Source organism: Sus scrofa, chromosome 14 (genome assembly GCF_054392235.1).
Source record: "Sus scrofa isolate SSC_HxYL_T2T_F1_AM1 chromosome 14, Sscrofa_HxYL_maternal_Yorkshire_Landrace_v2.0, whole genome shotgun sequence".
NCBI lineage: Eukaryota > Metazoa > Chordata > Mammalia > Artiodactyla > Suidae > Sus > Sus scrofa.
In genome coordinates this window covers 52,259,986-52,285,450 of record NC_139396.1, presented here as the reverse complement: position 1 = coordinate 52,285,450, position 25,465 = coordinate 52,259,986, and the positions used below count along the sequence as shown (strand labels likewise).

The 25,465-nt window shown below is 47.6% G+C and overlaps 2 protein-coding genes and 1 pseudogene across 30 annotated transcripts in view; 1 reads left to right on the top strand and 2 right to left on the bottom strand.

Moving 5' to 3' along the window:
- KDM2B (lysine demethylase 2B) overlaps positions 1–4,104 on the bottom strand; it is a 145,830-nt gene extending 141,726 nt beyond the window's left edge. For 13 of the 29 annotated variants that reach the window (XM_084996131.1, XM_084996088.1, XM_021073424.2 and 10 more), the window contains exons 1-2: positions 3,261–3,301; positions 2,448–2,592 (exon numbers count right to left, since the gene is read on the bottom strand). Coding sequence is in view for 11 of the 29 variants with exons in the window: in XM_084996088.1 (XP_084852214.1) it covers positions 2,448–2,592; positions 3,261–3,275 (160 nt within the window). In the remaining 18 variants the exon portion in view is untranslated. Of the gene's footprint in view, positions 1–2,447; positions 2,593–3,260; positions 3,302–3,652 lie in introns of those variants that run through there. The other 16 variants (XM_084996127.1, XM_084996087.1, XM_021073422.2 and 13 more) reach the window with 4 other exon arrangements.
- Positions 3,892–25,465, top strand: part of ORAI1 (ORAI calcium release-activated calcium modulator 1) — a 45,463-nt gene continuing 23,889 nt past the window's right edge. Inside the window, exons 1-2 of the mRNA XM_084992870.1 lie at positions 3,892–3,972; positions 4,509–4,885. Coding sequence (XP_084848996.1) covers positions 4,877–4,885 — 9 coding nt within the window. The 5' untranslated portion in view covers positions 3,892–3,972; positions 4,509–4,876. The remainder of the gene's footprint in view (positions 3,973–4,508; positions 4,886–25,465) is intronic.
- LOC146396555 (U6 spliceosomal RNA) lies at positions 17,625–17,725 on the bottom strand (annotated as a pseudogene).

The window sequence follows — 25,465 nt, the reverse complement described above, 5'->3', positions numbered from 1 at the left end:
AGCATCAGGGAAGATCTTATTGTAATATCCTGCGTAGTGAAGGGGAGGGGGAAAAGCCGGTTTCCCTGGAAACTGTGTATTTGGTGCCAAAATAACTAGGGAACTGGGCACAGCTTTGTTGTCTTAATAGTGAAATTCTGCTGCAGCCATCACAACACTTGCTTCAGCTGGTTCACCGAAAGGGCTGCTCCCCAGGTGAAAGCTTTGTGAAGGGGGCAGAGTGAAGCCTAAAGAAAATTCACAGAGCAGTTTTCCATCTAGATGACGCTTGTAGATCCGCAGCATCCTTATCAAAAGTCTGTTTCTATCCTCCTCGATTTATAAGAGTAGGGGATCTGACCCAACCATATCCACAAATATGGAGGTGGGAAGGTGGAAATAAATCCTCACTTCCCCAAATCCTCAGGTACCTGAAGCAATTCACAAGGGCACCAGCCCTCCCTGGCCAGTCACAAGGGAGAGAGATGAGATACCACCCCTCAAACCCCTGCCCCATGGAAACAGTTCACCGGGGTAGCTTGAGGGGGGGGGGGGGAGGCCAAGGAAACTCCACTCAAAGGAGAGAGAGAGAACAAAACCGGAGCTGGGGAAAGCCCTGACCTTAGCAGCCCAGATCCCCAGGGGCTCCCAGTGAATGGGGATTCCTAAGGATTTAAAGGCAGAGAAGTTTAAGAAGCTTCTATTTTGAATCCAGGCTAAGGGCTCCTTCTGTTTCTCAGCTCCTCCCTCGAGTTTTGGGACAAGATCTGAATGAACAACCAAAAAAGCCCTGGAGCCCTCTCCTTTGAAAGGAACCGGGACAGCGGACTTAAGGCATCTCCCTTGCTGGAAACCTTCTCCCCTTCCACACACACACACACACACACACACATACACACACAGTCCACCCCCAGCGTTAGCTTCAACTTCCTCAAATGAGCCTGAGAAAACACTCAGATCCTGGGCAGAGAATTCCTCACCAACAACCAGGAAGAGTTGCATACTGTTTTATCCTACAATCTGCCAAATGACTCAATAAAAATGGGAAGAAAGGAGAGGAATTAAAATCCCATTTGTGCAAAGGAAACTTAAAGGTAGTTGAGACTAGACCCCTGGACTGTCTGCCTCCACAGGCAAGACTCTTAAGACCTGGAGGCTGGAAGACATTTCTTCTTCCCTCCCCCACCACGACCCCTAAACACAGAAGCCTGGCGCTCCAGGAAGCAATGGGCACAAAAGAGAAACTTCAAAAATGCAAAGCCAGGAAGGTCTCTTCTAGGGTCTAACCCCACAGCCCCAGCCAATCATCCGGAACCTGGAGGAGGGAAGTGCTTCCCCAGTTATCAGCTCAATGAAGGATGAAAGGGTTTTCCAAGGGGAGAGGGGGATAAACAAAATAGAAACAGAGCAATATGAAGGAAACCCAAATATCTGAGGGAGAAAAAAATGAACTCACAAACACCAGTAGAGCACAGGGAGATGCCTATGTAGGCAGGGGCAAACCCAAAGCCCCAACTCCACAGGCAGCCGGAGGCCTTGCAGGCCTACAAACCAAAGCAGAGCACCACCTCCAGGTCTGGAAGACACCCCCAGACATCTTGCTAGTACCAGGGTCAGGGAGAAAGTCAGGCCCTGAAAGGTCTCAGGCTGGAATGACATCCCCCAAATCCAGAGGCTTCTTAGACTTCTGCTCTAAACTGTCAGGGCCCACAAGGAGGACAGAGCTCTCAAGGCCTCAGGCCTGGGAAGAGACCTTGTTTCCCAAGTGTTCACCTCCAAATACCAGGGGACGCCTGAAGTCTGAGGGGGGCCAACCCTCTTACAGCCCCCACTTCAAACCGTCAGGATTGCAGGGCTAAAGGCTTCAGGTTTAAGTGGAAGCTCCAGCCAACTTTGAGCTCACCCGCCCTGCTCCCAGGGCTCACGAAGCGATGGGGACCTGCAGACCCCATCTGCAGAAGGCGGTACTCAATAACCCGGGGCGTCCCCAGCGCCAGGTCCTAACTTCAGGGTCCGAAATGGTACCGGGTTTGGGAGGCTTCAGTCCCTGTGGGGGCCCTCACCCCAATGCCCTTGGGGTGCCCCAGACCCGCTCCAGCCAGGCGGCCGCATCTCGTGCAGCGCAAGGAGCTGGGCCGGCTCCAGGAGGGGTAGAACGCTGCGCACCCGCCCTCCCTCGGTCCGCCAGTCTGTCCCCAGGTCCCTCGGTCCGCCGGCCCCTTGGCTCTGCCCACCCTAGGGCTGGTGGTGGGCGCGGGCCGGGCCTAGGCCCACGCCCGGCCCCCGTTCCCGCCTGCCCTCCTCCCTCGCCACCCCACCCCACCCCCCCAGTGCTCGGCCTCGTTTCGTCACCGGATCCCCTGGAATGGGGGACGCGGGCGCGAAATACGAACCCAGCCACCGGCAGCTCCCTCCCCACGTGCGCTCGGACCGCAGCGCGGAGGAGGGCCCAAGGAGGGGCGCCTCACCTTTGCCCTCCATGGCGTGCACGAAGTCCCCCTGGTACAGCTGGCTGCGCAGCTTCTCCTCCAGGCTGAAGCCGCGGACGCTGACGATCTCCTCCACGTCCGATAAGTCCTCGTTCTCGTCGTATCTCTGGCGGTCAATCGGGCGCTGCAGGGACCCAAACCAAAGAGCCCAGGACATTATTGGGGGAACTGGGGGTCGCCTTTCATCCTGGGCCCAGATCGAACAGGTGCAGGAGCCGCGCGCCCCCTGCACCCCACCTTTGCGACCGGAGCAACTTTGCGCAAATGCCCAAGATGCTGAAAATCAGGATACTGAGAGGGGCCCGCACCCCCAGGGTCAGGCTGCTCCCAATACAGGGCACTTCCCCTCCTGCATCTTTGGAGGCCATGGAAGGGATATCTGGGGACTTCGCCTCCCCTCCCCCTCCCCCGAGAGGTGTTGAGTTTTGCCCACTCGGCCGAGAGCCTGGTTATGTAACCCGCGAGGGGGGCTCCGCGCACGGGCTGGCGGGGCATTTGTAGGCCCCGGGAGGAGCCGCCACAGCGCCCGGCTCGGCGCTAACAGCAGCCCTGGCGGCCGCGGCCGCAGAGCCGGGAAGCCGGAACCCGGGGCCGGCGGCATTTCTAAGACTGGAGCCGCCCCCGAGCTACCGGGGAAGCTGGAAAGCTGAAATGGAAGGACTGAGACCCCAGCCGCCCCCGCCGACCGCCCGCCAGTGCAAGAAGAAGAGGTGGGAGGAGGGGTTCCGGGCTTGGGAAGGGGAGAGGCAGACGGCCCGCCACAAAGCTCCCATCGGAGACCCCAAAACGCACCAGCAGCTGCCTCATCTCCCCACAAGCGCGCGCGCACACTCACTTCCTAAGGAGACTCCCCCACCACTCCCCGCATCCCCTGCCTCCTCCCTCCACCGCCGAGCGCCCGGCCTCGCAGCCCCCCAGAATCCGGGCGAACCCCGAGCCCGCTTAACCCCCCTCCACGCCTTCCCCCGCTACCATCTCCCCACTTAAGTGTCTGAGACTCTGAGCCTCACAAGGGACTGGAGGAGTAAGCTGCTTGCTTCCTTTTGCATGCAATTTATTATTTTTTTCCGGTCCTCTTGCAAAATATAGAAAAGGAAAGAAAAGGCAGCAAGAAACAACAACAAAAAAATAGATCTATCATATACCAGATACAGATTTGGGGAAAAAAAAAAAAAGCTACACACCAATCTTCTTCCAGAGTCTTTCTCTGCCTCCATTTTTTTAGGAGAGTTCACCAATTAATTGTCAACACTCCTGCCCCCTGCATATTGGCGGAGGGGGGAAGGAGGGAAGACCAAAGAAAACAAGCCAAAAAATAAATAAATAAAGCAAGCCAGAGCCGAGATCTACAAAGTTTTGCACCAACACTTAAGCAGATCCGTTTGCAAAGTCCTAGGAAACCATTTTCAGCAGTTGTGTGGGGGGGGAGGCGTCGACGTCATAATCCCCGGAACGTAAACATTGTTGCCGATCGCGCTCGGAGCCCGCGGCCCGGCTAGTGATGGTGGGGGCACTCCTCCCGGGATGGGGGGGGCGGGGGCGGCGGCCAGAGGAGGCGTGGGGAGGGGAGGGCGCCCGGGAGGCACCGGGCGCCGTTAGCGCCCTGGCATCGCTGTTTTGTTGTTGGGTCACGAGTGCGCCTCTGCACGCAGGCGCCGCCGCCGCCCGGGAGTTGTGTGCAGAGCTGACTTTTGGAAGGGCTGAGTTGCAGGCGGCGGGCGCATCCCGGAGATGGCGGGGCAGGGAGGGAGGGAGAGAGGAGGGGGTAGGGAGGGAGGTGCAGATTTGCACGGCTGGCCTCAGCGGGAGGCGCGGAAATGCAAGCCGAGCTTGCTGGCGTGAAAGCCTCCAGGGTCTGGCACCCCCAAAAACGACCTCCCACCTCAATCCCTTCCCCCATTGCCCTTGGCCCCCACGGGTTAACCCTCTTCCTTCATTTCACCCCACCCCGTTACCTACGTGGCCGACCCAAACTGAAAGCATTTTGTGTATATATAATTTTTTTTTCTTTGCTGCCACTTTTTGGGGGGTCTTCTCCAGGCCCCCATAAGCGGACCTGCTCGATGGAGGAGGCATTTGGGGGCTCAGGAAGAAATTAGCGCAGCTCCATACCTGTACGGACTGCACAACTGTTAAACTCCAGGACTCAATGATAAGGATCCACATACACACAGGTACAGAAATACAGCCAGAGCAGAGCCTTTTCAGACCCGAGCTGACCGGAAGACATTGCCTTTCATTCATTCATTCTGCCCGCGTCTGTGGAGACCTTTACTAGGCGACAAGCCCTGGAGCAGAAGTTGGACATTTTTTAAAGGTCCCTGCGCTCGCCAAGAGGAGGAAATAGATGCTCAGGAGTGAACTACCGAGAGAATCGGATCTGGCGCCTCCTAACGCAGCTGGCAGACATGCGAAGGGTAAGCCCTTATTGGCTGTTTATAGGAGAAAAGTCGGTGGAAAGGTGCAAGGCGCTGGGATGGGGCATGGGGAACTTTGGGCTCCCCTTGATTAATCCTACAGCGCTGCTTGACAGAGGTATGGGCACCCTCTGGACGTATATGGAGTATCGTTAGATCTGGATATGCTTCCCTGCCCACAAACCTAGTTCGCTGGTTCGGGTTCCCCAAAACTGGAACCCTGAATGTGTTGTCCATCAAGAACAACAGTCAGGTCGACTTTGACTGTGAGAAAAGCTGGCCCTAACTTCTAGCCCAACTAGGCCCTGCTCTTGGGGGTAAGATCCGGATGAGGTGGCATGGCCCCAGGGCTACAATAAAGGAACATTTTACCTGCTCAGAGCAGGCTTTGCACGAAAAACTTCCCATACTTTAAATTTTGCTTCTATCGTGAATCCTGTGGGATAGTTGGAGCACATCATTTTGCAAATGGGAAACTGAGGCTCTGAGAAATTTTGAACCTGGATAATTGCTGTAACCCTCATATCCTCCCCATGTCAACACAGTAATCAGACAGACTTGTGGAGAGGAAGTGGCTTCCCCAACAGAGATCAGATGTGAACCGTCAGCTCAGAATTGGTCACCTTCAGAGACAGCTTACCCCTCACAATGAAGTTTTCTGTCCTGTCTTTCTGTGTGTGTGTGTGTGTGTGTGTGTGTGTGTGTGTGTGTGTGTGTGTGTGTTAACCCACCCTTTGAAGTTTGTCTTAATCCAAGTCACGAGCTGACAAACATTAAAATTTTTTCCAGGCTGATATTGCCCACCTTGGCTTAGTGGGAGTAAGGAAGGTTTTGCCTTCAGCCTGTGCCAAGAACCAGGGACCGTTTTATTTGCTTCTCACTTTCTCACCAGAACCCTTTAAGGGACACAGCCTTGTTATTCCTCATTTTGCAGATAAAGAAACAGAAAGGGAAAGCCAGTCACTCAAGATCACACAGCTTGTGAAGGAGGTTGCTGGGGCTCAAACTGGAGCCTCCTGGCTGTGCCATCACATCCTTTTTTGGATGTTGACCATCTTCGCTGCTCCAACATAATGAGATAAACATATTCAAAGGAGGATGCAGTGGGCTGGAAGGTCATGCGTTAAGGGCAGTAAAGCAAAACTGGGAAATAAAACACTAGATCTCCATTCTCCTTTCCTCCCAGAGACCCTTTTCTGTCTCCCCATGTGGTCTCATGGTGTCCCCAAAAGCTGGTGTCAGGAAAAGACCTGATGGCAGACACGTTAGTGTAAAAACTGTTAAGTCCATATATCACCCCAGTGGGGAGTTCCTGGGCTGTCAGAGTGGGAAGGGGTTGAGTAGTCACCTAATTTAATCCCCTCCCTTTACAAACCGCCAGGAAACCACAGACCAGAGAGAAGAATGGGCCAGCCGGGGGGGTTTGTTCCCCTTTGACGCCCCCAGAATGCCTACCCTGCCGCCTAGTCCTAAGTGGTCACTCCATAAATGTTGGGCCCTTGATGGATCACCTTCCCCAGCAATATTTGCATTTTCCCTTTATCAGTAATTGGCAGATGAAAGGCTTTGTCCTCCTGTTGAAAGAATTCCAGGCATTTGCTCAAAGTGGGGGGAGGAGGTTATTTTGGGCCAAAGGAGGAGGGGCCAAGACCCCTGAGCTCCTTCCTTGGGTAAATGTCCCAGAGAATGGCCGGTAGGTGAGAGAGGGGAGGGAAGTTTAAGGTGACTACTCAGGAGAGTTTGGTTGTTTTGTTTTGTTTTGTTTTCTTGCAGGAAAAAAAGACTGGGCCTGTTGTATTTGAAACATAACAATAATGACTTCCCGGACCCTCTTGCTCATTCTTAAAAAAGGCCCAGTCAGATCCTGGCTGTTTTGGCCTATTCATTCATTTCTTCATTCATCAAAGGTTGACTGAGCAGAGAAGATAGCTCCAATTGTAGACTTCCTCTGGGCTGGGCAGGGGGTGAGCCACCCGCTTCCCAAGGAATTTAGGAAAGGCTGATACCCCAGAATCCAAGATTTTCCAGCTGTTAGAAACTGAAGCTGCCATATTCATGTATAATTATACTAGCTCCTGATTTTTGAGAACTTACTTTGTCTCTGAGCAAAGCCTCTCACATTTGCTCTCTCTCTGAACCTCATCAAAGTTCTATGAGGAGGGTTCTGTAATTGGCCACTTTTATAGCTCAGTCTCAAAGAGAGGTCAAGTAGGAGTTCCTGTCCTGGTGCAGCAGAAACAATCCAACTAGGAACCATGAGGTTTCGGGTTCAATCCCTGGTCTCACTCAGAGGGTTCAGGATCCTGTGTTGCCGTGAGCTGTGGTGTGGGTAGCAGACGCGGTGGCTCAGATCCCGAGTTGCTGTGGCTGTGGTGTAGGCCAGCAGCTATAGCTCTGATTAGACCCCTAGTCTGGGAATCTCCATATACCTCAGGACGGCGGCCCTAAAAATACAAAACAAACAAACAAAAAGAGAGAGGTCAAGTAACTTGCCCACCTTTTAGGGCTATGAAATAGCAAAGACAGGATTTGAACCCAGGGCTTTTAGAGCCCACAGGATTTACCACTATGCCTCCCTGCAGGGCTGTCCTTTAGAACAGGATGGTGGAACTGTTCTGTCTGTGCAATCTAGTATAAACATGCGGCTATTGAGCATTTGAAATGTGGGTCATGGGATTAAAGAAATGAATATCGAATTTCAAAGTAAATTTATTCGTCTTTTTTAAAATAGATCTATTAACATACGACACTTGTGGAGTTCCCATCATGGCGAAGCAGGAACAAATCCTACTAGGAACCATGAGGTTTCAGGTTTGATCCCTGGCCTCGCTCAGTGGGTTAAGGATCCGGCATTGCTGTGAGCTGTGGTGTAGGTCACAGACTTGGCTCGGATCTGACATTGCTGTGGCTCTGGCATAGGCAGATGGCCACAGCTCCAATTAGACCCCTAGCCTGAGAACCTCCATATGCCACAGGTGCAGCCCTAAAAGGTCAAAAGACAAAAAAATAAAATAAAAAAATAAGATAGGACACTTGTGAGAGATATATCCAGGCAGGCAAAGAAGTTCTGCCTAATTTTAAGTAAATTTAAGTTATGTAAAATATATATTATATATATGAAATAACTGTATGAATTTAAATAACCATAACATATAAATTTAAGTTTCATGGACAGTGCAAACTTGGAGTGTTTTCCAGAATTTGTCTTATGGGGAGGAGGCCAGGGACATCTGCAGAGGTCTTCTGGAAGGGGCCATCTGGTACCATGTACAAGTCTGGAATGTCAGCCCTTAAAGCACCTACTCTGAGTGCCTGCCAAGAGCATGGCACTGTAGACATCTGAAGGTGCCAACTGGATATGAAATTGTCCTGCCTGCCCGGATCTGACAAACTTCTCAAGGGCTGATAATTGGCGATGGGGCAGGAAGCCTTAGACGATGGATAACCACTTCCTGGTATATATCTTAGCCTCATACACAAAGATGTGATCCATTGTAGCCCTGTTTGCAATAGGAGAAGACTAAAAATAACCTGAAAGTTGGGGAACTGATTAAATGATTAGTGGACAATTTGTCTGCCCAATGATATGCTATCAAATCATTAAAAAATAAGATTGCTCTAGGAGTTCCCACTATGGCACAGCGGGTTAAGGATCCAGCTCTGGTTCAGATCCCTGGCCTACCCAGGAACTGCCCTATGCTACCAGTGCAGAAAAAAATAAATAAATAAGTAAATAAGATAGCTCTGTATGTACTTATGTAAAATAATTTCATGATATCCTTAAATTAAAACCAAAAAAGGTGGGGAAAAAAACCCAGGGTACAGAATACTAATACTAAATTCTGATGACCATTTATGTAAACCAAAGGGGACATATTTATATCTATATATATTTTTGAGATGCACAGAGTTTTCTTTGGAAAGAAATATAATTCTAAAATGGGAAAAGGGAAGAAAACTTTTTCTTTGGTACAGTGTGAAATTCTTACCGTATGTATGCATTAGTGCTGCCTGATTTTGAACTGTATAGTTTAATTTCATTGTATATGTTGCAGTACTTTTTGAATTTTATACCATGTAGATGTATTACCTACTCAAAAATGAATTTCATTTTAATTGTGCCTTTTGAGCCTGGAAGATTCAAAATCAGGCAAATCTAAACCAAATAAGTATTGTTCAGTTATACGTACATAGTGATAAAGCATAAATAAATGCAAAGGAATGATTAACACAAAACGCAAGTAAAAGTTCAACTCTGGCAAAGGGAATATGAACCATCAGAGATACCGGTAATTTTCTGTTTCTTAATCTAGATGGCAGACACCTGAGTGCAATTCTTTACGCATCCTTAAATATTTTATAAATTCTGCTGTATTTATAAAATGTTCCACTATTTAAAAATTGTTTTTAAATTGCTTTCTTTCTCCCTCAGCCCCAGTTTCTCCCCCCCCCCATGCTCCCATCCCCAGAAAACTTAGCAAATCTCTTGGGTATCCTCCCAGAAATTTCTGGTTTATGCTCTTACAAACAGCTACATATATTTTATTTTATTATTGTGTCACACAAATATACACACTGTCCTTCCCCTTCCTTTTTCACTTAATGTGATCTTGGAGTTCTTTCCATATACTAACTGTAGAAGTGCCTCGTTCTAAAATATTATTTAAGGATGAACTGAAGCTGAATATTGTGATACAGAAAAATTCAAGATCAGCTAAGACACAAAAGTCACAGAGTAACATATATGTCATGATCCCATTTATTTTATTTTTTTGGGGGGGGGGTCTTTTTGCCTTTTCTAGGGCCGCTCCCATGGCATATGGAGGTTCCCAGGCCAGGGGTTGAATCGGAGCTGTAGGCGACGGCCTACACCAGAGCCACAGCAATGCCAGATCCGAGCCACATCTGCAACCTACACCACAGCTCATGGCAACGCCGGATCCTTAACCCACTGAGCAAGGCCAGGGATCGAACCTGAAACGTCATGGTTCCTAGTCGGATTCGTTAACCACTGCACCACGACAGAAACTCCATGATCCCATTTATTTTAAAACAAGCTATATAAAAATGTGCAAAAGCAAAAGAAAGAGAGAGACTGGAATCCAGCAGCAAACCATTGTTTGATTAGTTCTAAGGAGAGGAGACAATTTTGAAGGGACTATAGAGTCTGCAGACTCTATGTGCAGATATATATTATCTCCATTTTTAACAATCCTTGTGCCCTTTTAAGTTTATCCAATATTTCAAACATAAAGGCATAGGAAATAAATACAATAAATAAATATGGCGAAGACTTGTGTATCCAGCACCTACCTTTGCCAAACCTTAGAGTTTTGCCATATTTTTATGTTACTTTTGCAATTTAAAAAGTTTGGGGAGTTCCCGTCGTGGCGCAGCGGAAACGAATCCGACTAGGAACTCTGAGGTTGTGGATTCCATCCCTGGCCTCGATCAGTGGGTTAAGGATCCAGCATTGCTGTGGGCTGTGGTGTAGGTCACAGATGTGGCTTGGATCTGGCGTGGCTGCGGCGTAGGCAGGTGGCTACAGCTCCGATTAGACCCCTGGCCTGGGAACCTCCATATGCCACGGGTGCAGCCCTAGAAAGACAAAAAGAAAAAAAAAAATTTTGGGGCGGGGGGACAACAGACCACACTCTTACAGTTTTGAAGTGATTGTAGTTCCCATAGATTTTGCTGTTTGTTTGTTTGGGGGTTTGTTTTGTTTTGCTCCTCAGTTCCTACATGTTGAAGGAGCTGAGTAAGAGCAGAATTACATATAGCCTGAGTATCAGGCTTTGGTCACTTTAGGAAGACAGGTTTACCTCTATAGTTGTGCATATTCTTCTCTCTCTTCCTGTGTGAGGATTGGCAGGAACCTTGGAAATAACAGGTGAGTTAATCAAGGGGTTAACACCAGGAAGAGAGTCATAAAAGTTCAAAGATACTTTCAAAACTTGCATCTCTGGATTGATGGACAAGTGTGGTAACCAATGGAAATCAAAATGCAAGCATTACTTCATCATGCTAAATTGTCATTGGTTGCCAATCTCCTGAAGGCTGGACAGCCTGGCTGGCAGTTAACCCTTTCAGGGAAGATCATGCCCTTTACATTGATTTTATTTTGAAAGATGAAGCAGGGACAGATGAAAAGCCCAGAAAGGTCCCCAGGCCTTCAAGTGCCACCTTTGGTTCTCACGCCAGAAAAAGAGTTTCGCCTTGCAAAAGAATACCCAGGAGCAAATCTCCTGGAGAAAACTTGTGAACTTTAAAACGTGGAATCAGCTGACCTTGCTTAGTAATAGCAGAAGGGAGGAGAGAAGTTTGACTCACTTTTTGTGCTGTCAGAACAGAGACCAGTGTTGAGGACGCTTCCATTAATCTTACAGAGCGATCAGTCACTGAGAGGATTGAATTGCATTTCCTGCCCAAAGATGCAGAGACAGATGACCTTTGCAGCAGCCCTCAGACCCCCAGTTCACAGCTGGAGAGAGGATGTGTCAGCGTTTACTTTGGGTCTTACCCTGCCCTTTGTTAAAAATTCAAACTCTTTGTGTTCAGACTGCTGCAAGGGTTTTTGTAGTTGTTGATGCTGCTGATTTTTTTTTTTTTTTTAAACCTCCCACATCTCGCAGCTTCTGAGAAACAAACTCTATTTGGCAGAAGATGATATCTGGAGGTACCCCAGAAAGGGAACCAGAATAGACACAAGGGAATTTTGAGAGGCCTTTTGGTTTTCATTATTGCCTCTTCCTGGGCTCCCTGCATGCAGCAAGCTAAACTGGATAGAGCCAGAAATCCAGCAAAACTAATAATAATGCTTCATGTATACTTGGCTCTATTACAAAAAAGCTTTTACATGTGTTACCTCATGTGAAAAGAACTGCTAGAACAGAAGCACTGACGTAAAGAAACACTCTAAATTTCCAAATGTAGTGAGCTACATGACCTTGGACAAAGTTCAGACTGAGCCTCGGTTATCCCATCTGTGAAATGGGAGTCAGGATCTTGAATGAATAAGAGTGAACCTGAAGGCTGCCTGAGCCAGTGTTCTGTAACAGGGTGGTCGGTAATGATGTATTTTTGTTAAAATAAAGGCATCCGCCTGGACTTCATAACCCTAACTACTTGTGGAATGGAGACATTTAGTTTTCCCCCAAGAGGAAGGCTGCCTGAGGTAGGTGGAACAGCTCGCCTTTTCTCTCTAACATTCTTTCTCTCCCTAACAGTTCTCCTTCAAAGTCTGAACACGCTGAGCTATTTTGAGGTCTTTGATTAAACCTCCTTTCTCTCCTCTAGACCTTTGCCTGTGCTGGTCCCTCCACTCAGAGCACTCGATCCTGCTAGCCCTTCCCCTCGCCACAGCTCTTACTTATCCTCCTGCAACCAGCTTAGATATCTTCTCTTTCCTGCTCCCCTCATAATGCTTATCACACTTTTTTTTCTTTTTTTTTTTTCCCATCACAGCCACACCTGCAGCATATGGAAGATCCCAGGCTAGGGGGCGAATCTGAGCTACAGCTGGCTGACTTATGCCACAGCTTGCAGCCACACCAGATCCTTAACCCACTGAGTGAAGCCAGGGTTTGAACCCACATCCTCATGGAGACAGTGTTGAGTCCTTAACCCACTGAGCCATAAAGGGAACTTGTATCACATTATTTTATTGACCCTGAGCTCTGGGAGGGCAGGAAGCCTGTCTTTGTCATTCATTGATGTATCTTCGAGCTAGCACAGTGTCAACACCTATTCTAAAAGTGTCGAGTTCCCGTCGTGGCACAGTGGTTAACGAATCCGACCAGGAACCATGAGGTTGCAGGTTCGATCCCTGGCCTTGCTCAGTGGGTTAAGGATCCGGCGTTGCTATGAGATGTGGTGTAGGTTGCAGATTCGGCTCAGATCCCGCATTGCTGTGGCTCTGGTGTAGGCCGGAGGCTACAGCTCCTATTTGACCCCTAGCCTGGGAACCTCCATATGCCGCAGGAAGCGGCCCTAGAAAAGGCAAAAAGACAAAAAAAAATTTTTTTAAATTTAAAAAAATAAAAGTCTCTAAAGGAAGTTCAGCACCCCTACCATGACCCACCTAGTCCCTAAATTCCTCCCCTTCCAGGAAGCTAGGAATAAAAGTGCTAAGATTTTCTCCTTTCCTAAGCAACCACATTGTAACACCCTTTGCGGGTAGAGTCAGTGACTTTTTAACCCTTCTTGAAATGACAGTATTCACCAGTTATTTTTTTACTTTTTTTTTTTTAATGGCTGCACCTATGGCATATGGAAGTTCCCGGGCCAGGGGTTAAATCTAAGCCACAGCTGCAACCTACACTGAACTGAGGCAACACCAAATCCTTTATAATTCACTGTGCCAGGCCAGAGGATCATCAATTAAGCTCTTGCCTCTGCAGCAATTGGAGCCACTGCAGTCGGGTTCTTAACCCACTTTCCCCCAGTGAATACTCCACTAATTATTAAATACCTCCAAGGTCAGTTTCCATCGTGGCTCAGTGGAAATGAATCTGACTAGCATCCATGAGGATGCAGGTTCGATCCCCGGCCCTGCTCAGTGCGTTAAGGATCCAGCATTGCTGTGAGCTGTGGTGTAGGTCACAGACTCGGCTTGGATCTGGCGTTGCTGTGGCTCTGGCGTAGGCCAGCAGCTACAGCTCCAATTTCTCTCCTAGCCTGGGAACCTCTATATGCCGCAGGTACGGCCCTAAAAAGACAAAAAAAATTATTTTAATGCCTCCTAGATTCATACACAGGTCTTTCTAGGAAACTATCCTTTTCTCCTCAAAGCACCTATTCAGGGCTGGAAACAGGACTTTCATCCTGGTGAGGCTAGGATGCTCTGAAATGATATGGGCTATTGGCTCTTATCCCCAGCATGTAAAGAGTAGTCTTGCCCATTGCAAATTGAGAACAGGTGAGTTTGCCCAGTTTGACCTTAGTACAAAACCATTTCTCATCTAGAATACTTCTCACAATTATAATAAAATGCTCATGTATTAATAGTCTAACATCTGTCTCTCTCATTCAAAGAAGTCGCTGAAAAAATAGACCAAAAAAAAAAGTCTCTGACATGGACCTTGGTCTTGCTCACTGCTTGTCCTCAGCCCCTAGGGCCTGGTTCATAAAATACATTCAACAAACAGTTCATTGAAAGAATGAATGAATTCATTCCACAAATTCCAAAATATGTCTTTTCAGCTTGATCAACTAAACCTTAAAATGTACCTCTTTGAAGAAGATGCAGAGTTCTAAGAGGACCTCTTGAGATCCAACAGACAAGGTCGGGGAAGCGGTGCTTTGCAGCCTCCTGGCTCCAAAGCCCAGGCTCTCCTTCACTGTATTCCAGACCGCCTATGGTTTCTAGGCTTATGAGATCTTCAGGGCAGAAACTGAGCTGCAGGGCCACGCAGGGGCAGGGGACCAGCTGCCATTGCCCGCAGCTGAAGCAGGGGCAGGCGCTTCCTGCCAGCCCCAGACCCCAGATCCTCACAGTCTCCAAAATCCCTCAAGATAATGAGGCTTTGGAGTTCCCCTCGTGGCTCAATGGTTAACAAATCCGACTAGGAACCATGAGGTCGCGGGTTCAATCCCTGGCGTTGCCGTGAACGGTGGTGTAGGTTGCAGACGCAGCTCATATCCCAAGTTGCTGTGGCTGTGGCGTCGGTGGGCAGCTACAGCTCCAATTCGACCTCTAGCCTGGGAACCTTCATATGCCACGGGAGCGGCCCAAGAAATGGCAAAAAGACCAAAAAAAAGATAATGAGGCTTTCACATGAGTTTGGCTTTAAGGGGCAGAGTTGGGCTGGAGGCTAGATACTCTGGGTCTCCCAGTTTGATGACTGCAGGCTAGAAACCAAGGGAGGAAGTGGGGGCAGGGCTCAGGGCCAGGTGTGAGGACCTCTGAGCCACCAACAGTCCCTAAAAGACCTTGGCGGTGTCCTTTCTGCTCCTGATCTCTGGAGTCAATTGGTCAGCCTGAGCCTTGACTCCAGTCTCAGCATCTGCCTTTCGCCTGGGGACCATGCTTAACAGACATGAGTACAGCTTTGACCCAGTGACCTGGGTCTTTTTACCAGCCTGCCAAGTAAATTGGAAGAAACTCTTGGAAGAAAGCTTGAAAGTCTCCCCCACAGCCCTAGACCCTTGGTAAGAACACAGCAAACAGTGATTGGCAGGATGGGTTACTGCATTTTTCCAGAGTCTTGACTTAGCCTGTGAGCTGTGTGCCTTTGGGGAAAATTACTTCACCTCTCTGAATCTTACTATCATATGTGTGATGGGATTTGAGGGGGGATGAAATGAGATCATGGAAATCCCAGTCATCACACTAACTGTTTCCCTTTTTTTGTTTCCATTTTCTCTGTACTTTTTGTTTTGGGAAGTTTTTTGGGGTTGGGGGTTGGCCACACCCACAGCGTGTGGAAGTCTCTAGCTGGAGAATTGAACCTGCATCACAGCTGTGACAATTCTGGATCCTTAACCCTTTGCGCCTCCAAGGGACTCCCCATTTTCTCTGTAGCAGTGGTCATCACCTACATATATTTATTTTTATTTTCCCCCCCCATAGTGATGTCCACTCTGCAAGGCAAAGATTTTATTCTGTTCTGTCTCTGTACTCCCAGCCCCTCTAACAAAGCTTGGCAGGGGTAGGTTCTCAGTCAATATTTGTTGAATAAATGAATGGATGGATGTAAATGATTAGTACTCAGTAAATGCCCCTTAATGGTAGCGATCATTAATTTGCCATTGTGATTAAGAACTCAGTCTCTGGAATCCAGTTGAAAGCAGGGTGATTGAGGCTGGGGAAGTTTGGCCCCATGATAGAAAGTTAGGCCCTCCAGCTGAGAAATCCTGCCTGCACATTTACTAGCTAGCTATGTGATCTAGAGCAAGTGATTTCACCTTTCAAAGACTGTTTCCTTATATGTAAAATGGAGATAATGGAGTTCCCGTTTGTGGCTCATTAGTAATGAACCCAACTAGTACATGAGAACTTGGGTTCAATTCCTGGCCCAACTCACTGGATTAAGGATCCAATGTTGCCATGAGCTGCGGTGTAAGTCGCAGACGTGGCTCGGATCTGGTGTTAATGTTGGCTGGCAGCTGCAGCTCCAGTTCAACTTCTGAGCACTTTGGAGTTCCCTTGTGGGTGCAGAAGGTTAATGATATAGCACTGTCACTGCAGTGGCTCGGGTTGCTCCTGTGGCTCGAGTTCAGTGCCTGGCCCTGGAACTTCCACATGCCATGGGCATGGCCAAAAACAAAAACAAAATACAGTTGCTAAGCACTTAAAATAGGTAAGGGTCCAGCAAGCTCACCTAATGTTTTTTAACATTTATCTGTGAGTTCCTCAAAGAAAGGGTTGTGTTTACATTGCCATGATCTTCCCCAGTAGACTCTAAATAATGTAAAAACATGCTGGAAAAATTACACAGCTTGAACATGAATGAGAACATAGAAGAGCTATTAAAATGATAATACATACTATGTACCAGGTGTGTTGGGTGCTGAAGATCAGGCAGTGAGCTGAAACACGCACGGTGGTCACGACTTTCAGGCTCGTGAAGCTGAGCAAAGGAGAGACTGTACCAGCAGTTGTGAAGATAGAGGGAACACAGCAACTGCTAAGTGGATCACAGCAGAGCGATATACAGGCTATGATACATATAATGTGGGTTGGGGGAAGAGGGGGTTGACCTGGCCTGGGGTTGAGGGGGGAGGTCAGGGAGCTGTTTCAAGGAAGTGAAGCACAGAGCTGAGCTCTGAGGAAAGAGCCAGGCTGAGTGTGGGGGAAGTGTTCTCAGCAGAAAAAATAGCAGATGTAAAGGCCTTGTGATAGGGGAGCACATATGCTAAAGGAACTGAAAAAAGGCCCATATGACCCAAAATAGTGAACCGAGGGTGGGGGTTAGGAATGGAATAAACTGGAAAAATATGTAGGCACTTTAAGAACGATTTGGGCTAGAATTTCCGTTGTGGCTCAGCAGGTTAAGAACCCAACATAGTGTCCATGAGTATGTGGGTTCGATCCCAGCCTTGCTCAGTGGGTTAAGGATCCAGCATTGCCACGAGCTTCTGTGTAGGTGGCAGACATAGCTCAGATCCTACATTGCCATGGCTATGGTGTAGGCCTACAGCTACAGCTCTGATTCAACCCCTAGCCTGGGAATATCCATATACTGCAAGTTTGGCCCTTTAAAAAAAAAAAAAACTAAAAACTAATTGGGCAATATCTGGAAAAATTGAAGGAGTGTATAACCTATAATCCAACAGTTCCATGCTAGGGACATTCCAGAGAAACAGACACAAGTGTACCAGGAAGCATGAACAAGAATGGTAATCCTGACCAACATATGCAATCTCAGAAAACTTGAAACAGGAGTTCCCAACTGTGGCATAGGTCACAGCCGGGACTCCGATCCCTGGCCTGGGAACTTCCACATGCCACACCGCGGCCAAAGGGAAAAAAAGAAAATAAAAAGAAAACTTGAAACAACTCAAATTTCATCAGCAAGAGTGTGGATTCTTGCAGAATATGTCGTTCTTGGGTTCCTCGGAAAGCAGAGTCTGAATCAAAACTTTGTGCTGGGAGTTCCAGTTGTGGCTTAGCGGTAATTAATCCAACTAGTAACCATGAAGGTGCAGGTTTGATCCCTGGCCTTGCTCACTGGGTTAAGGATCTGGCATTGATCTGATCCCTGGTTTAGGCACTCCATATGCCTCGGGGCAGCCAAAAAAAGAAAAAGAACATTTAACAAATATGCATGTTATCCTTATGTAGGGGCCATGCCAATCTTTGAATTGTTTCAACTTTAGTAGATTGAAGTGAGCACTTGATTTTGTTCTTTTTTTTTTTTTTTTTTTTTTGTCTTTTTGCCTTTTCTGGGGCTGCTCCTGCGGCATATGGAGGTTCCCAGGCTAGGAGTCGAATCAGAGCTGTAGCCACCGGTCTATGCTACAGCCACGCAACTCCGGATCCAAGCCACATCTGAGACCTACACCACAGCTCATGGCAACACCAGATCCTTAACCCATTGAGCAAGGCCAGGGATCGAACCCACAACCCTGTGGTTCCTGGTCGGATTCATTAACCACTGCACCAGGACGGGAAATCCAATGAAATTTTTTTTTTTTCTTTTTAGGCCGCATTCACAACATATGGAGGTTCCCAGGCTAGGGGTTGAATCAGAGCCATAGCTGCCAACTACAGCCACAGCCACAGCAATGCCAGATCCAAGCTGCATCTGCGACCTACAACACAGCTCACAGCAACGCCAGATCCTTAACCCACTGATGGAGGCCAGAGGTCAAACCTGCCCCCTCATGGTTCCTAGTCAGATTGGTTTCCTCTGTGCCAGGATGGGAACGCGGATTTTGTTTTTAATTGTGGCAAAATACATATAAAGTGGGATTTCCCATTTTAATCATTTTTAAATGTACAGTCAGTTGAGGAGCATGAAGTCCATTCACATTGTTGTGCAACTATCACCACCATCCAACTCCAAAACGTAGTTAGCTGGGCCTCCTGTAATTAAATGCCATAGATTGAGTGGCTTAAACAACATTTATTTCTCACAGTTCTGGAGGCTGGGAAGTCCAAGGTCAAGGTGCCATCAGATTCAGTTCTCAGTAGCGACCCACCTTGGTTTGTAGGTAACGCCGGATCCTTAACCCACTGAATGAGGCCTGGGATCGAACTTGTGTCCTCATGGATACTAGTCAGATTCGTTTCCACTGAGCCATGACAGGCACTCCACCGCCTTCTCTCTTGTGCTCATACAGCCTTTCCCCTTCCTCCTCTCATAAGGGCAGGAATCCCATCATAGTGATCCCATTCCAATGACCTAATCTAGACCTAATCATCTGCCAAAGGTTCTGTCACTTTGGGCTTCAACATAAGAAGAACTTGAGGAGGACACAAACATTCAACCCCAAACAATCCCAAATAGAAACTCTATACCTAATGAATAAATAACTCCTCTAGGAAGTTCCCTTGTTGTGCAGTAGGTTAAGAATCCAGTATTGTCACTACTCTGGCTCAAGTCACCGCTGTGGCATAAATTCCATCCCTGGCCTGGCAACTTCTGCATCCTGCATTTAAAAAATATAAATGCGGAGTTCCCATCGTGGTGCAGTGGTTAACGAATCAGACTAGGAACCATGAGGTTGCAGGCTCGGTCCCTGGCCTTGCTCAGTGGGTTAAGGATCTGGCGTTGCTGTAAGGTGTGATGTAGGTTGCAGACGAGGCTCGGATCCCACGTTGCTGTGGTTCTGGCGTAGGCCAGTGACTACAGCTCCTGATTAGACCCCTAGCCTGGGAACCTCCATATGCCGCGGGAGCGGCTCAAGAAAAGGCAAAAAAAGATCAAAAAAAAAAAAAAAGCATTGTCTGAATTTTTATAAGACAAGATTATACAGAAGTCCAGGCAAGGGGTTATACCAAGGAAGGAAACCAAATCCTTTATTTATAGCTGGAAACCTCAAGCTGAATGGGAGGGTGAGTAGCCTATTAGAGGCTCCCAGCTCATTGCCAGCAGTGCCAGAGTTAGGACCACCGAGCTGCTGCCTACTTGCCCAGTGTGTGAATGAAGGAACAACTGCCGTAGGGAATCAGCAGTAATCAGACAACAGGCATTGACTGAGTATGTGCTCCAGACAAGCTCCTTTCTGGGTGCCCAGGGGCTAGACAGGCAGGTGAGTGATGAGGGAGTCTACCTGACCTTCAAATATCTAGGAGTTCCCAGGTGAGAAGATAAGACTGGGAAAGGTACGTGGCAGTACAAGGTGATAAGGGGCCACTGCACTCTGAACACACCCACGTTATAGCCTTATCTTTGTGGGTTAGGGTTATTTATTGACAGGCCGTTGTATCAGGAAGACTGGGGGCTCCTTGAGGGTATTCATAGAGTCAGGCACTTATTGTGTTTAATAAACATTGAATGGCATAAAGGAATGTTGCACCCTCCCCCTTTCTGACCTACCTCCATGCTGAGCCTGAATCCTGGGCACTAAAGCCCAGAGACCAAGTGGGCTGTCCAGTCCATCATCATCCATCCATCCATCCATTCAACAAGCATTTACCAAGGATATTAGGTAAAGATATAGTGAAGATATAGCAGTGACCAAGGCATGGGAGGGTTTTTCTCATTTGCACACTTTCTAGTGGAGGAGAGGGCCAATATATAAGTAAACAAGTTAAAAAGTATAAACAGGAGTTCCCTGGTGGCCAAGAGGTTAGGGATTCAGCATTGTCACTGCTGTGGTACAGGTTTGATCCTTGGCCTGGGAACTTCTGCATGGCTCAGGTGCAGCCAAAAAATCCCCATAGCCTAACAGCAACAAAATGGTAACATTAAGTGCTTCTGTTGACATCAAGTAAATCCAGGGGATATGAGCAATGGGAGTGGTGGATGGGCTGAATGTATCAGTGAAAGATCTCTCTGAGAAGGTGACATTTCAGTTAAAGTCATTTGAGGGAAGAAGCAGGAGTTCCCTGGTGGTGCAGGGGGTTAAGGATCTGGTGGTGTCACTGCTGTGGCATGGATTTGATCCCTGGCCCAGAAAATTTTACATGCCATGGGCGCAGCCAGAAAAAAAAAGAGTAGACAAGAATACCTGAGAGAACAACAACAACAAAGACAAAAAATAAATAAATAAATAAAGTTTAAAAAAAAAAAAAAAAGAATACCTGAGAGAGAAGATGTGACAACAAAAGCAGATGTTGGACTGATGGGCTTTGAAGAACCAGGGGCTATAAGCCAAGGAGAATTAGGCAGCCACTAGAAGCTGAAAAAGGCAAGGAAATGGATTTCTCATCAGAGCTTCTCAGTTTATTAACCACTGAGCCACAAAGAGAACATATTTTTTAAGTCACCAAATTTGTGTAATTTGTTACAGCAGCAGTGGGAAAATAACACAACCAGAGAAGGAGCAGGGTCAGATTTGTTTTAGAAAGATTTTTTTGGTTGCTCTTACAGGATGGCTTTTGGAGGATCAAGAGTAGAAGCATGGATTTCAGTGGTTAGCAAATCCGACTAGGAATTGTGACATTTCAGGTTTGATCCCTGGCCTCGCTCAGTGGGTTAAGGATCCAGCATTGCCATGAGCTATGGTGTAGGTCACAGAGGTGGCTCGGATCCCGAGTTGCTGTGGTTCTGGCGTGGGCTGGCGGCTACAGCTTGGATTGGACCCCTAGCCTGGGAACGTCCATATGTCGTGGGAGCAGCCCAAGAAATGGCAAGAAGACCAAAAAAAAAAAAAAAAAAAAAGAGTAGAAGCAGAGACATCAGGGAGCAGGTTACTGCAGACTTTTAGGCTAGCGATGATGGTGGTCTGGATAAGATGGAAAAAGTGATGCTGGGGAGAAGCGTTCAGATTTTAAGACAACATTAAAGAATACAGCTGACTGATGGGTTTTCTGATGGATTGGTTGTGATGGGAAAAGGGCACAGTGAAGGGAAGCAAGGACTCAGGGGTGACTCCTAGGGTGATCAGCACTCCAGTTTCCCCACCTTCTCCAGAGCCCCTGGAGAGAACCAGAGACCACGTTGCACTTGACAGGCTGTTTCTGGGACACTGGGCATTTCTATGTGATTAGGCTGGAATGGTTCTCTGGGAAATAAATGCCCTCAGTCTGAAAGGCTTTTACCAGCCAGGGACGGGGATTAAAGGCAGCGGGCTGAGGAGAAATTCCAAGGTCAGGAGACAGCTAAGCATGGAGACTTTTAATCTAAACCTTAAACATTTTTATTTTTCACTCCCTGAACCCAGAGTGTCACTTTAAATACGTGTTTAGCAACATTGGCTGTTCTATTTTTCTTTTTAATTATACAAAGAGAAATCCTGGAAACGGCTCAGCCCCCAGGCTGGGGGAGGCAAGTGAAGTTTGGCAGCAGTTGGAGGCAGAGACATGGACTAAAAACCTAGTGACTTGAGGTCCTTTTGAAGGAGCTTGGCGACTACCCTGAACTTGGTGTGAGGAGCCCTGACTCAGGGTTTCTAAAAGGAGACTGAGAGTCACCAGCTTAGAACAGAGAGGACAGATGGGCATGTCTGCAAGATAAAAATATCATCAGCACTGCTCCTGTACCTTGAGTTTATTCCCAGGCCTCTGTCCTCTTCCTTCCTTTCCTTCTCTGAGCAGAAAACAGCTAACTAAATTATTCATTCATGTTTTTGGGTACTCCCTGCTGCATGCCAGGCACCAGGTTCATTCAGCTGTTTCTTTTTCTTTTTCTTTTTTCTTTTTAGGGCCACACCTGAAGCATATGGAAGTTCCTGGGCTGGGGCTGAATCAGAGCTGCAGCTGCTGGGCTGCGCCACAGCAACGGGGGATCCGAGTCACATCTTTAACCTATGCCACACCTTGCAGTGATGCCAGATCCTTAACCTACTAAACAAGGCCAGGAATTGAACCTGCATCCTCATGGATACTCGTCAGGTTCTTAACCCACTGAGCCACAATGGGAACTCCTCATTCAACTGTTTCTATGGGTTACCTTGTTTTATGCAGGGAACTATTCCGTGAGTAGATACCCATAGATATCATTATCCCCATTTTATAGATGGGGAATCTGAGGCTTAGAGAGATTAAATATAACTCCACCTCCCCAGTGTTGGGCCTGGGTTATTTGTCCTTAAATCCATTCCTGGCCCTACCTCTGCTTTGCTCTGTATTGTATGGAGTCTGCAGGGTGCCAGATCAACTGGCTTCCTGTACAGGTCAACCAATGGCCAGCTGTGTTAGGAACTTGGTGGGTGGGAGGGAAAGAGAAGCCATTTCTCCCTCTCTCTGCCTCTGGTAACCTTTCCAGCAGCAGCTACAGCAGGAGACAGTTCTTATGTCTCCACCTCCCAGCAGACAGGCCCACTGGGGGGTCCAGCTTCTGTCTGGTGATGCCAGTCCTTCCTGGGTACCAGAAACACCCCCTCCTCCCTCGGTTCCTCCAACCCCAGCATGGGTGGTGACCCTCCTGCTGTTGCTAATCTGCAGGGGCTTCACCCTCCCCCATTTGCTTCCACAGTTCTTCCATCATCTATGAAGCAATTCTTTTTTTTTTTTTTTTTTTGTCTTTTTGCTATTTCTTGGGCCGCTCCCGCGGCATATGGAGGTTCCCAGGCTAGGGGTCGAATCGGAGCTGTAGCTACTGGCCTATGCCAGAGCCACAGCAACACGGGATCCGAGCCGCGTCTGCAACCTACACCACAGCTCACGGCAACGCCGGATCATTAACCCACTGAGCAAGGACAGGGACCGAACCCGCAACCTCATGGTTCCTAGTCGGATTCGTTAACCACTGCGCCATGACGGGAACTCCTATGAAGCAATTCTTTGTATAAATTTCCCTATTCTGGTATCTCCTTTTCCTGTTGGGATTCTCTTATATACTGCCTTTCATGAATACTCACAGATTAGCCAAATCATCAGGTTTAGAATGAAACAATTCCCGTTTTTTTTTGTTTTTTGTTTTTTGTTTTTTTTTTTTTTTGGCTTTTTAGGGCCACACCTGTGCAGCATATGGAGTTACCCAGGCCAGGGGTCGAATCAGCCCTATGGCTGCTGGCCTACACCACAGCCACAGCAACGCAGGATCCGAGCCAAATCTGGAACCCACACTACAGCTCACAGCAACACCAGATCCTTAACCCACTGAACAAGGCCAGGGATCGAACCCAAAGCCTCTTGGTTCCTAGTCAGATTTGTTTCTGTTGCATCACAACGGGAACTCCACAATCCCCTTTCCTTGAGCACAGCACAGCACATCCCACCAAAAGGAAAATAGCAGAAATTCCCTCCAGCCACAGCAGGTTAAGGATCTGGCGTGGTTGCAGCTGTGGGACAGTTTCGATCCCTGGCCCCAGAATTTCCACATGCCATGAGTACAGTCAAAAATGGGGGGGAGAATAGTAACCACCATTTATTGAGCATTGTGCTGATTGCCAGACAAATGTTCTTTAATGGATCACTCAGCACAACCCTTTCTGCCAAGTCCTATTACTATTCCCATTTGACAGGTGGAGCTTAGAGACGTTGTGTTGCTTGCCCAAAAGTGGTACAGTTATAAAGTGACAAAGCTGGGATTCAAATTGAGGGGTGCCTAGCTCCAAAGTCTCTGTGTTTTTCTACTCGCTGCTGATATCTGGAACACACTTTTAGCCCCCTGATCAACCCATTAGAACCCAACCCCTTAGCTGGCAGAAGACCCCATCTCAACTCACTCCAGGGCACGTAGATTTGCTTCCTAGAGGCTGGAACAAGTACCACAAACTGGGTGGCTAAGAACACCAGAAACTGATGGTTTCACATTTGGGGAGGCCAAAAGTCTATGGTGGGTTTTGTTGTTTTTTTTGTTTTTTTTTTTTTTTTTTGTCTTTTGTCTTTTTGTCTTTTGTTGTTGTTGTTGTTGTTGTTGCTATTTCTTGGGCCGCTCCCGCGGTATATGGAGGTTCCCAGGCTAGGGGTTGAATCGGAGCTGTAGCCACCGGCCTACGCCAGAGCCACAGCAACGCGGGATCCGAGCCGCGTCTGCAACCTACACCACAGCTCACGGCAACGCCGGATCGTTAACCCACTGACCAAGGGCAGGGACCGAACCCGCAACCTCATGGTTCCTAGTCAGATTCATTAACCACTGCGCCACGACGGGAACTCCGTGGTTTTTTTTTTAATTCAATTTAATTTTTATTTTATACTGGAGTATAATTATTTTTTTGATTTTCATGTTTTTTGGCTGTACCCGAAGCATGCAAAAGTTCCCAGGCCAGGGAGTGAATCCTTACCACAGCCGTAACCTGAGCTGCTGCAGTGACAGTGCCAGATCCTTAACCCACCAGGCCATGAGGGAACTCCTAATACTGGAGCATAGTTGATTTACAATGTTGTGTTAGTATCAGGTGTACAGCAATGTGATTTAGTTATATGTATACACATATCCATTCTTTTTCAGATTATTTTCCCATGAAGATTATTACAGAATGAGATCAACAGGATATAGTAGGTCCTTGTTGATTATCTATTTTTCATAAAGTAGTGTTTGTATGTTAATCCCAAACTCCTAATTTATCCCTCCCCCTGATCTTTCCCCGTTGGTAAACATAAGTTTGTTTTCTAAGTCATTGTTTCTGGGGTTTTTTTTTCTTTTTTGGCGACACCCACAGCATGCACAAGCTCCTAGATAGAAGCTTGTATCCAAGTCACAGCAGTGGCAGTGCAGGATCCCTAACTGCTAGACCACCAGGGAACTCTTGTTTCTGTTTTGTAATAAGTTCATTTGTATCATTTTTTTAGGTTCCACATATAGGTGATATCACATGTTATTTGTTTTTCTCTGACTTATTTCACTTAGTATGATGATCTCTAGGCCCATCCATGTTGCTACAAACGGCATTATTTCATTCTTTTTTAAATTTTTTACCTTTTATTTATTTATTTATCTTTTCAGGGCCACACCCGCAACATATGGAGATTCCCAGGCTAGGGATCGAATTGAAGCTGTAGCCACTGGCCTGTGCCACAGCCACAGCAATGCCATATCTGAGCCATGTCTGTGACCTACACCACAGCTTACAGCAATGCTG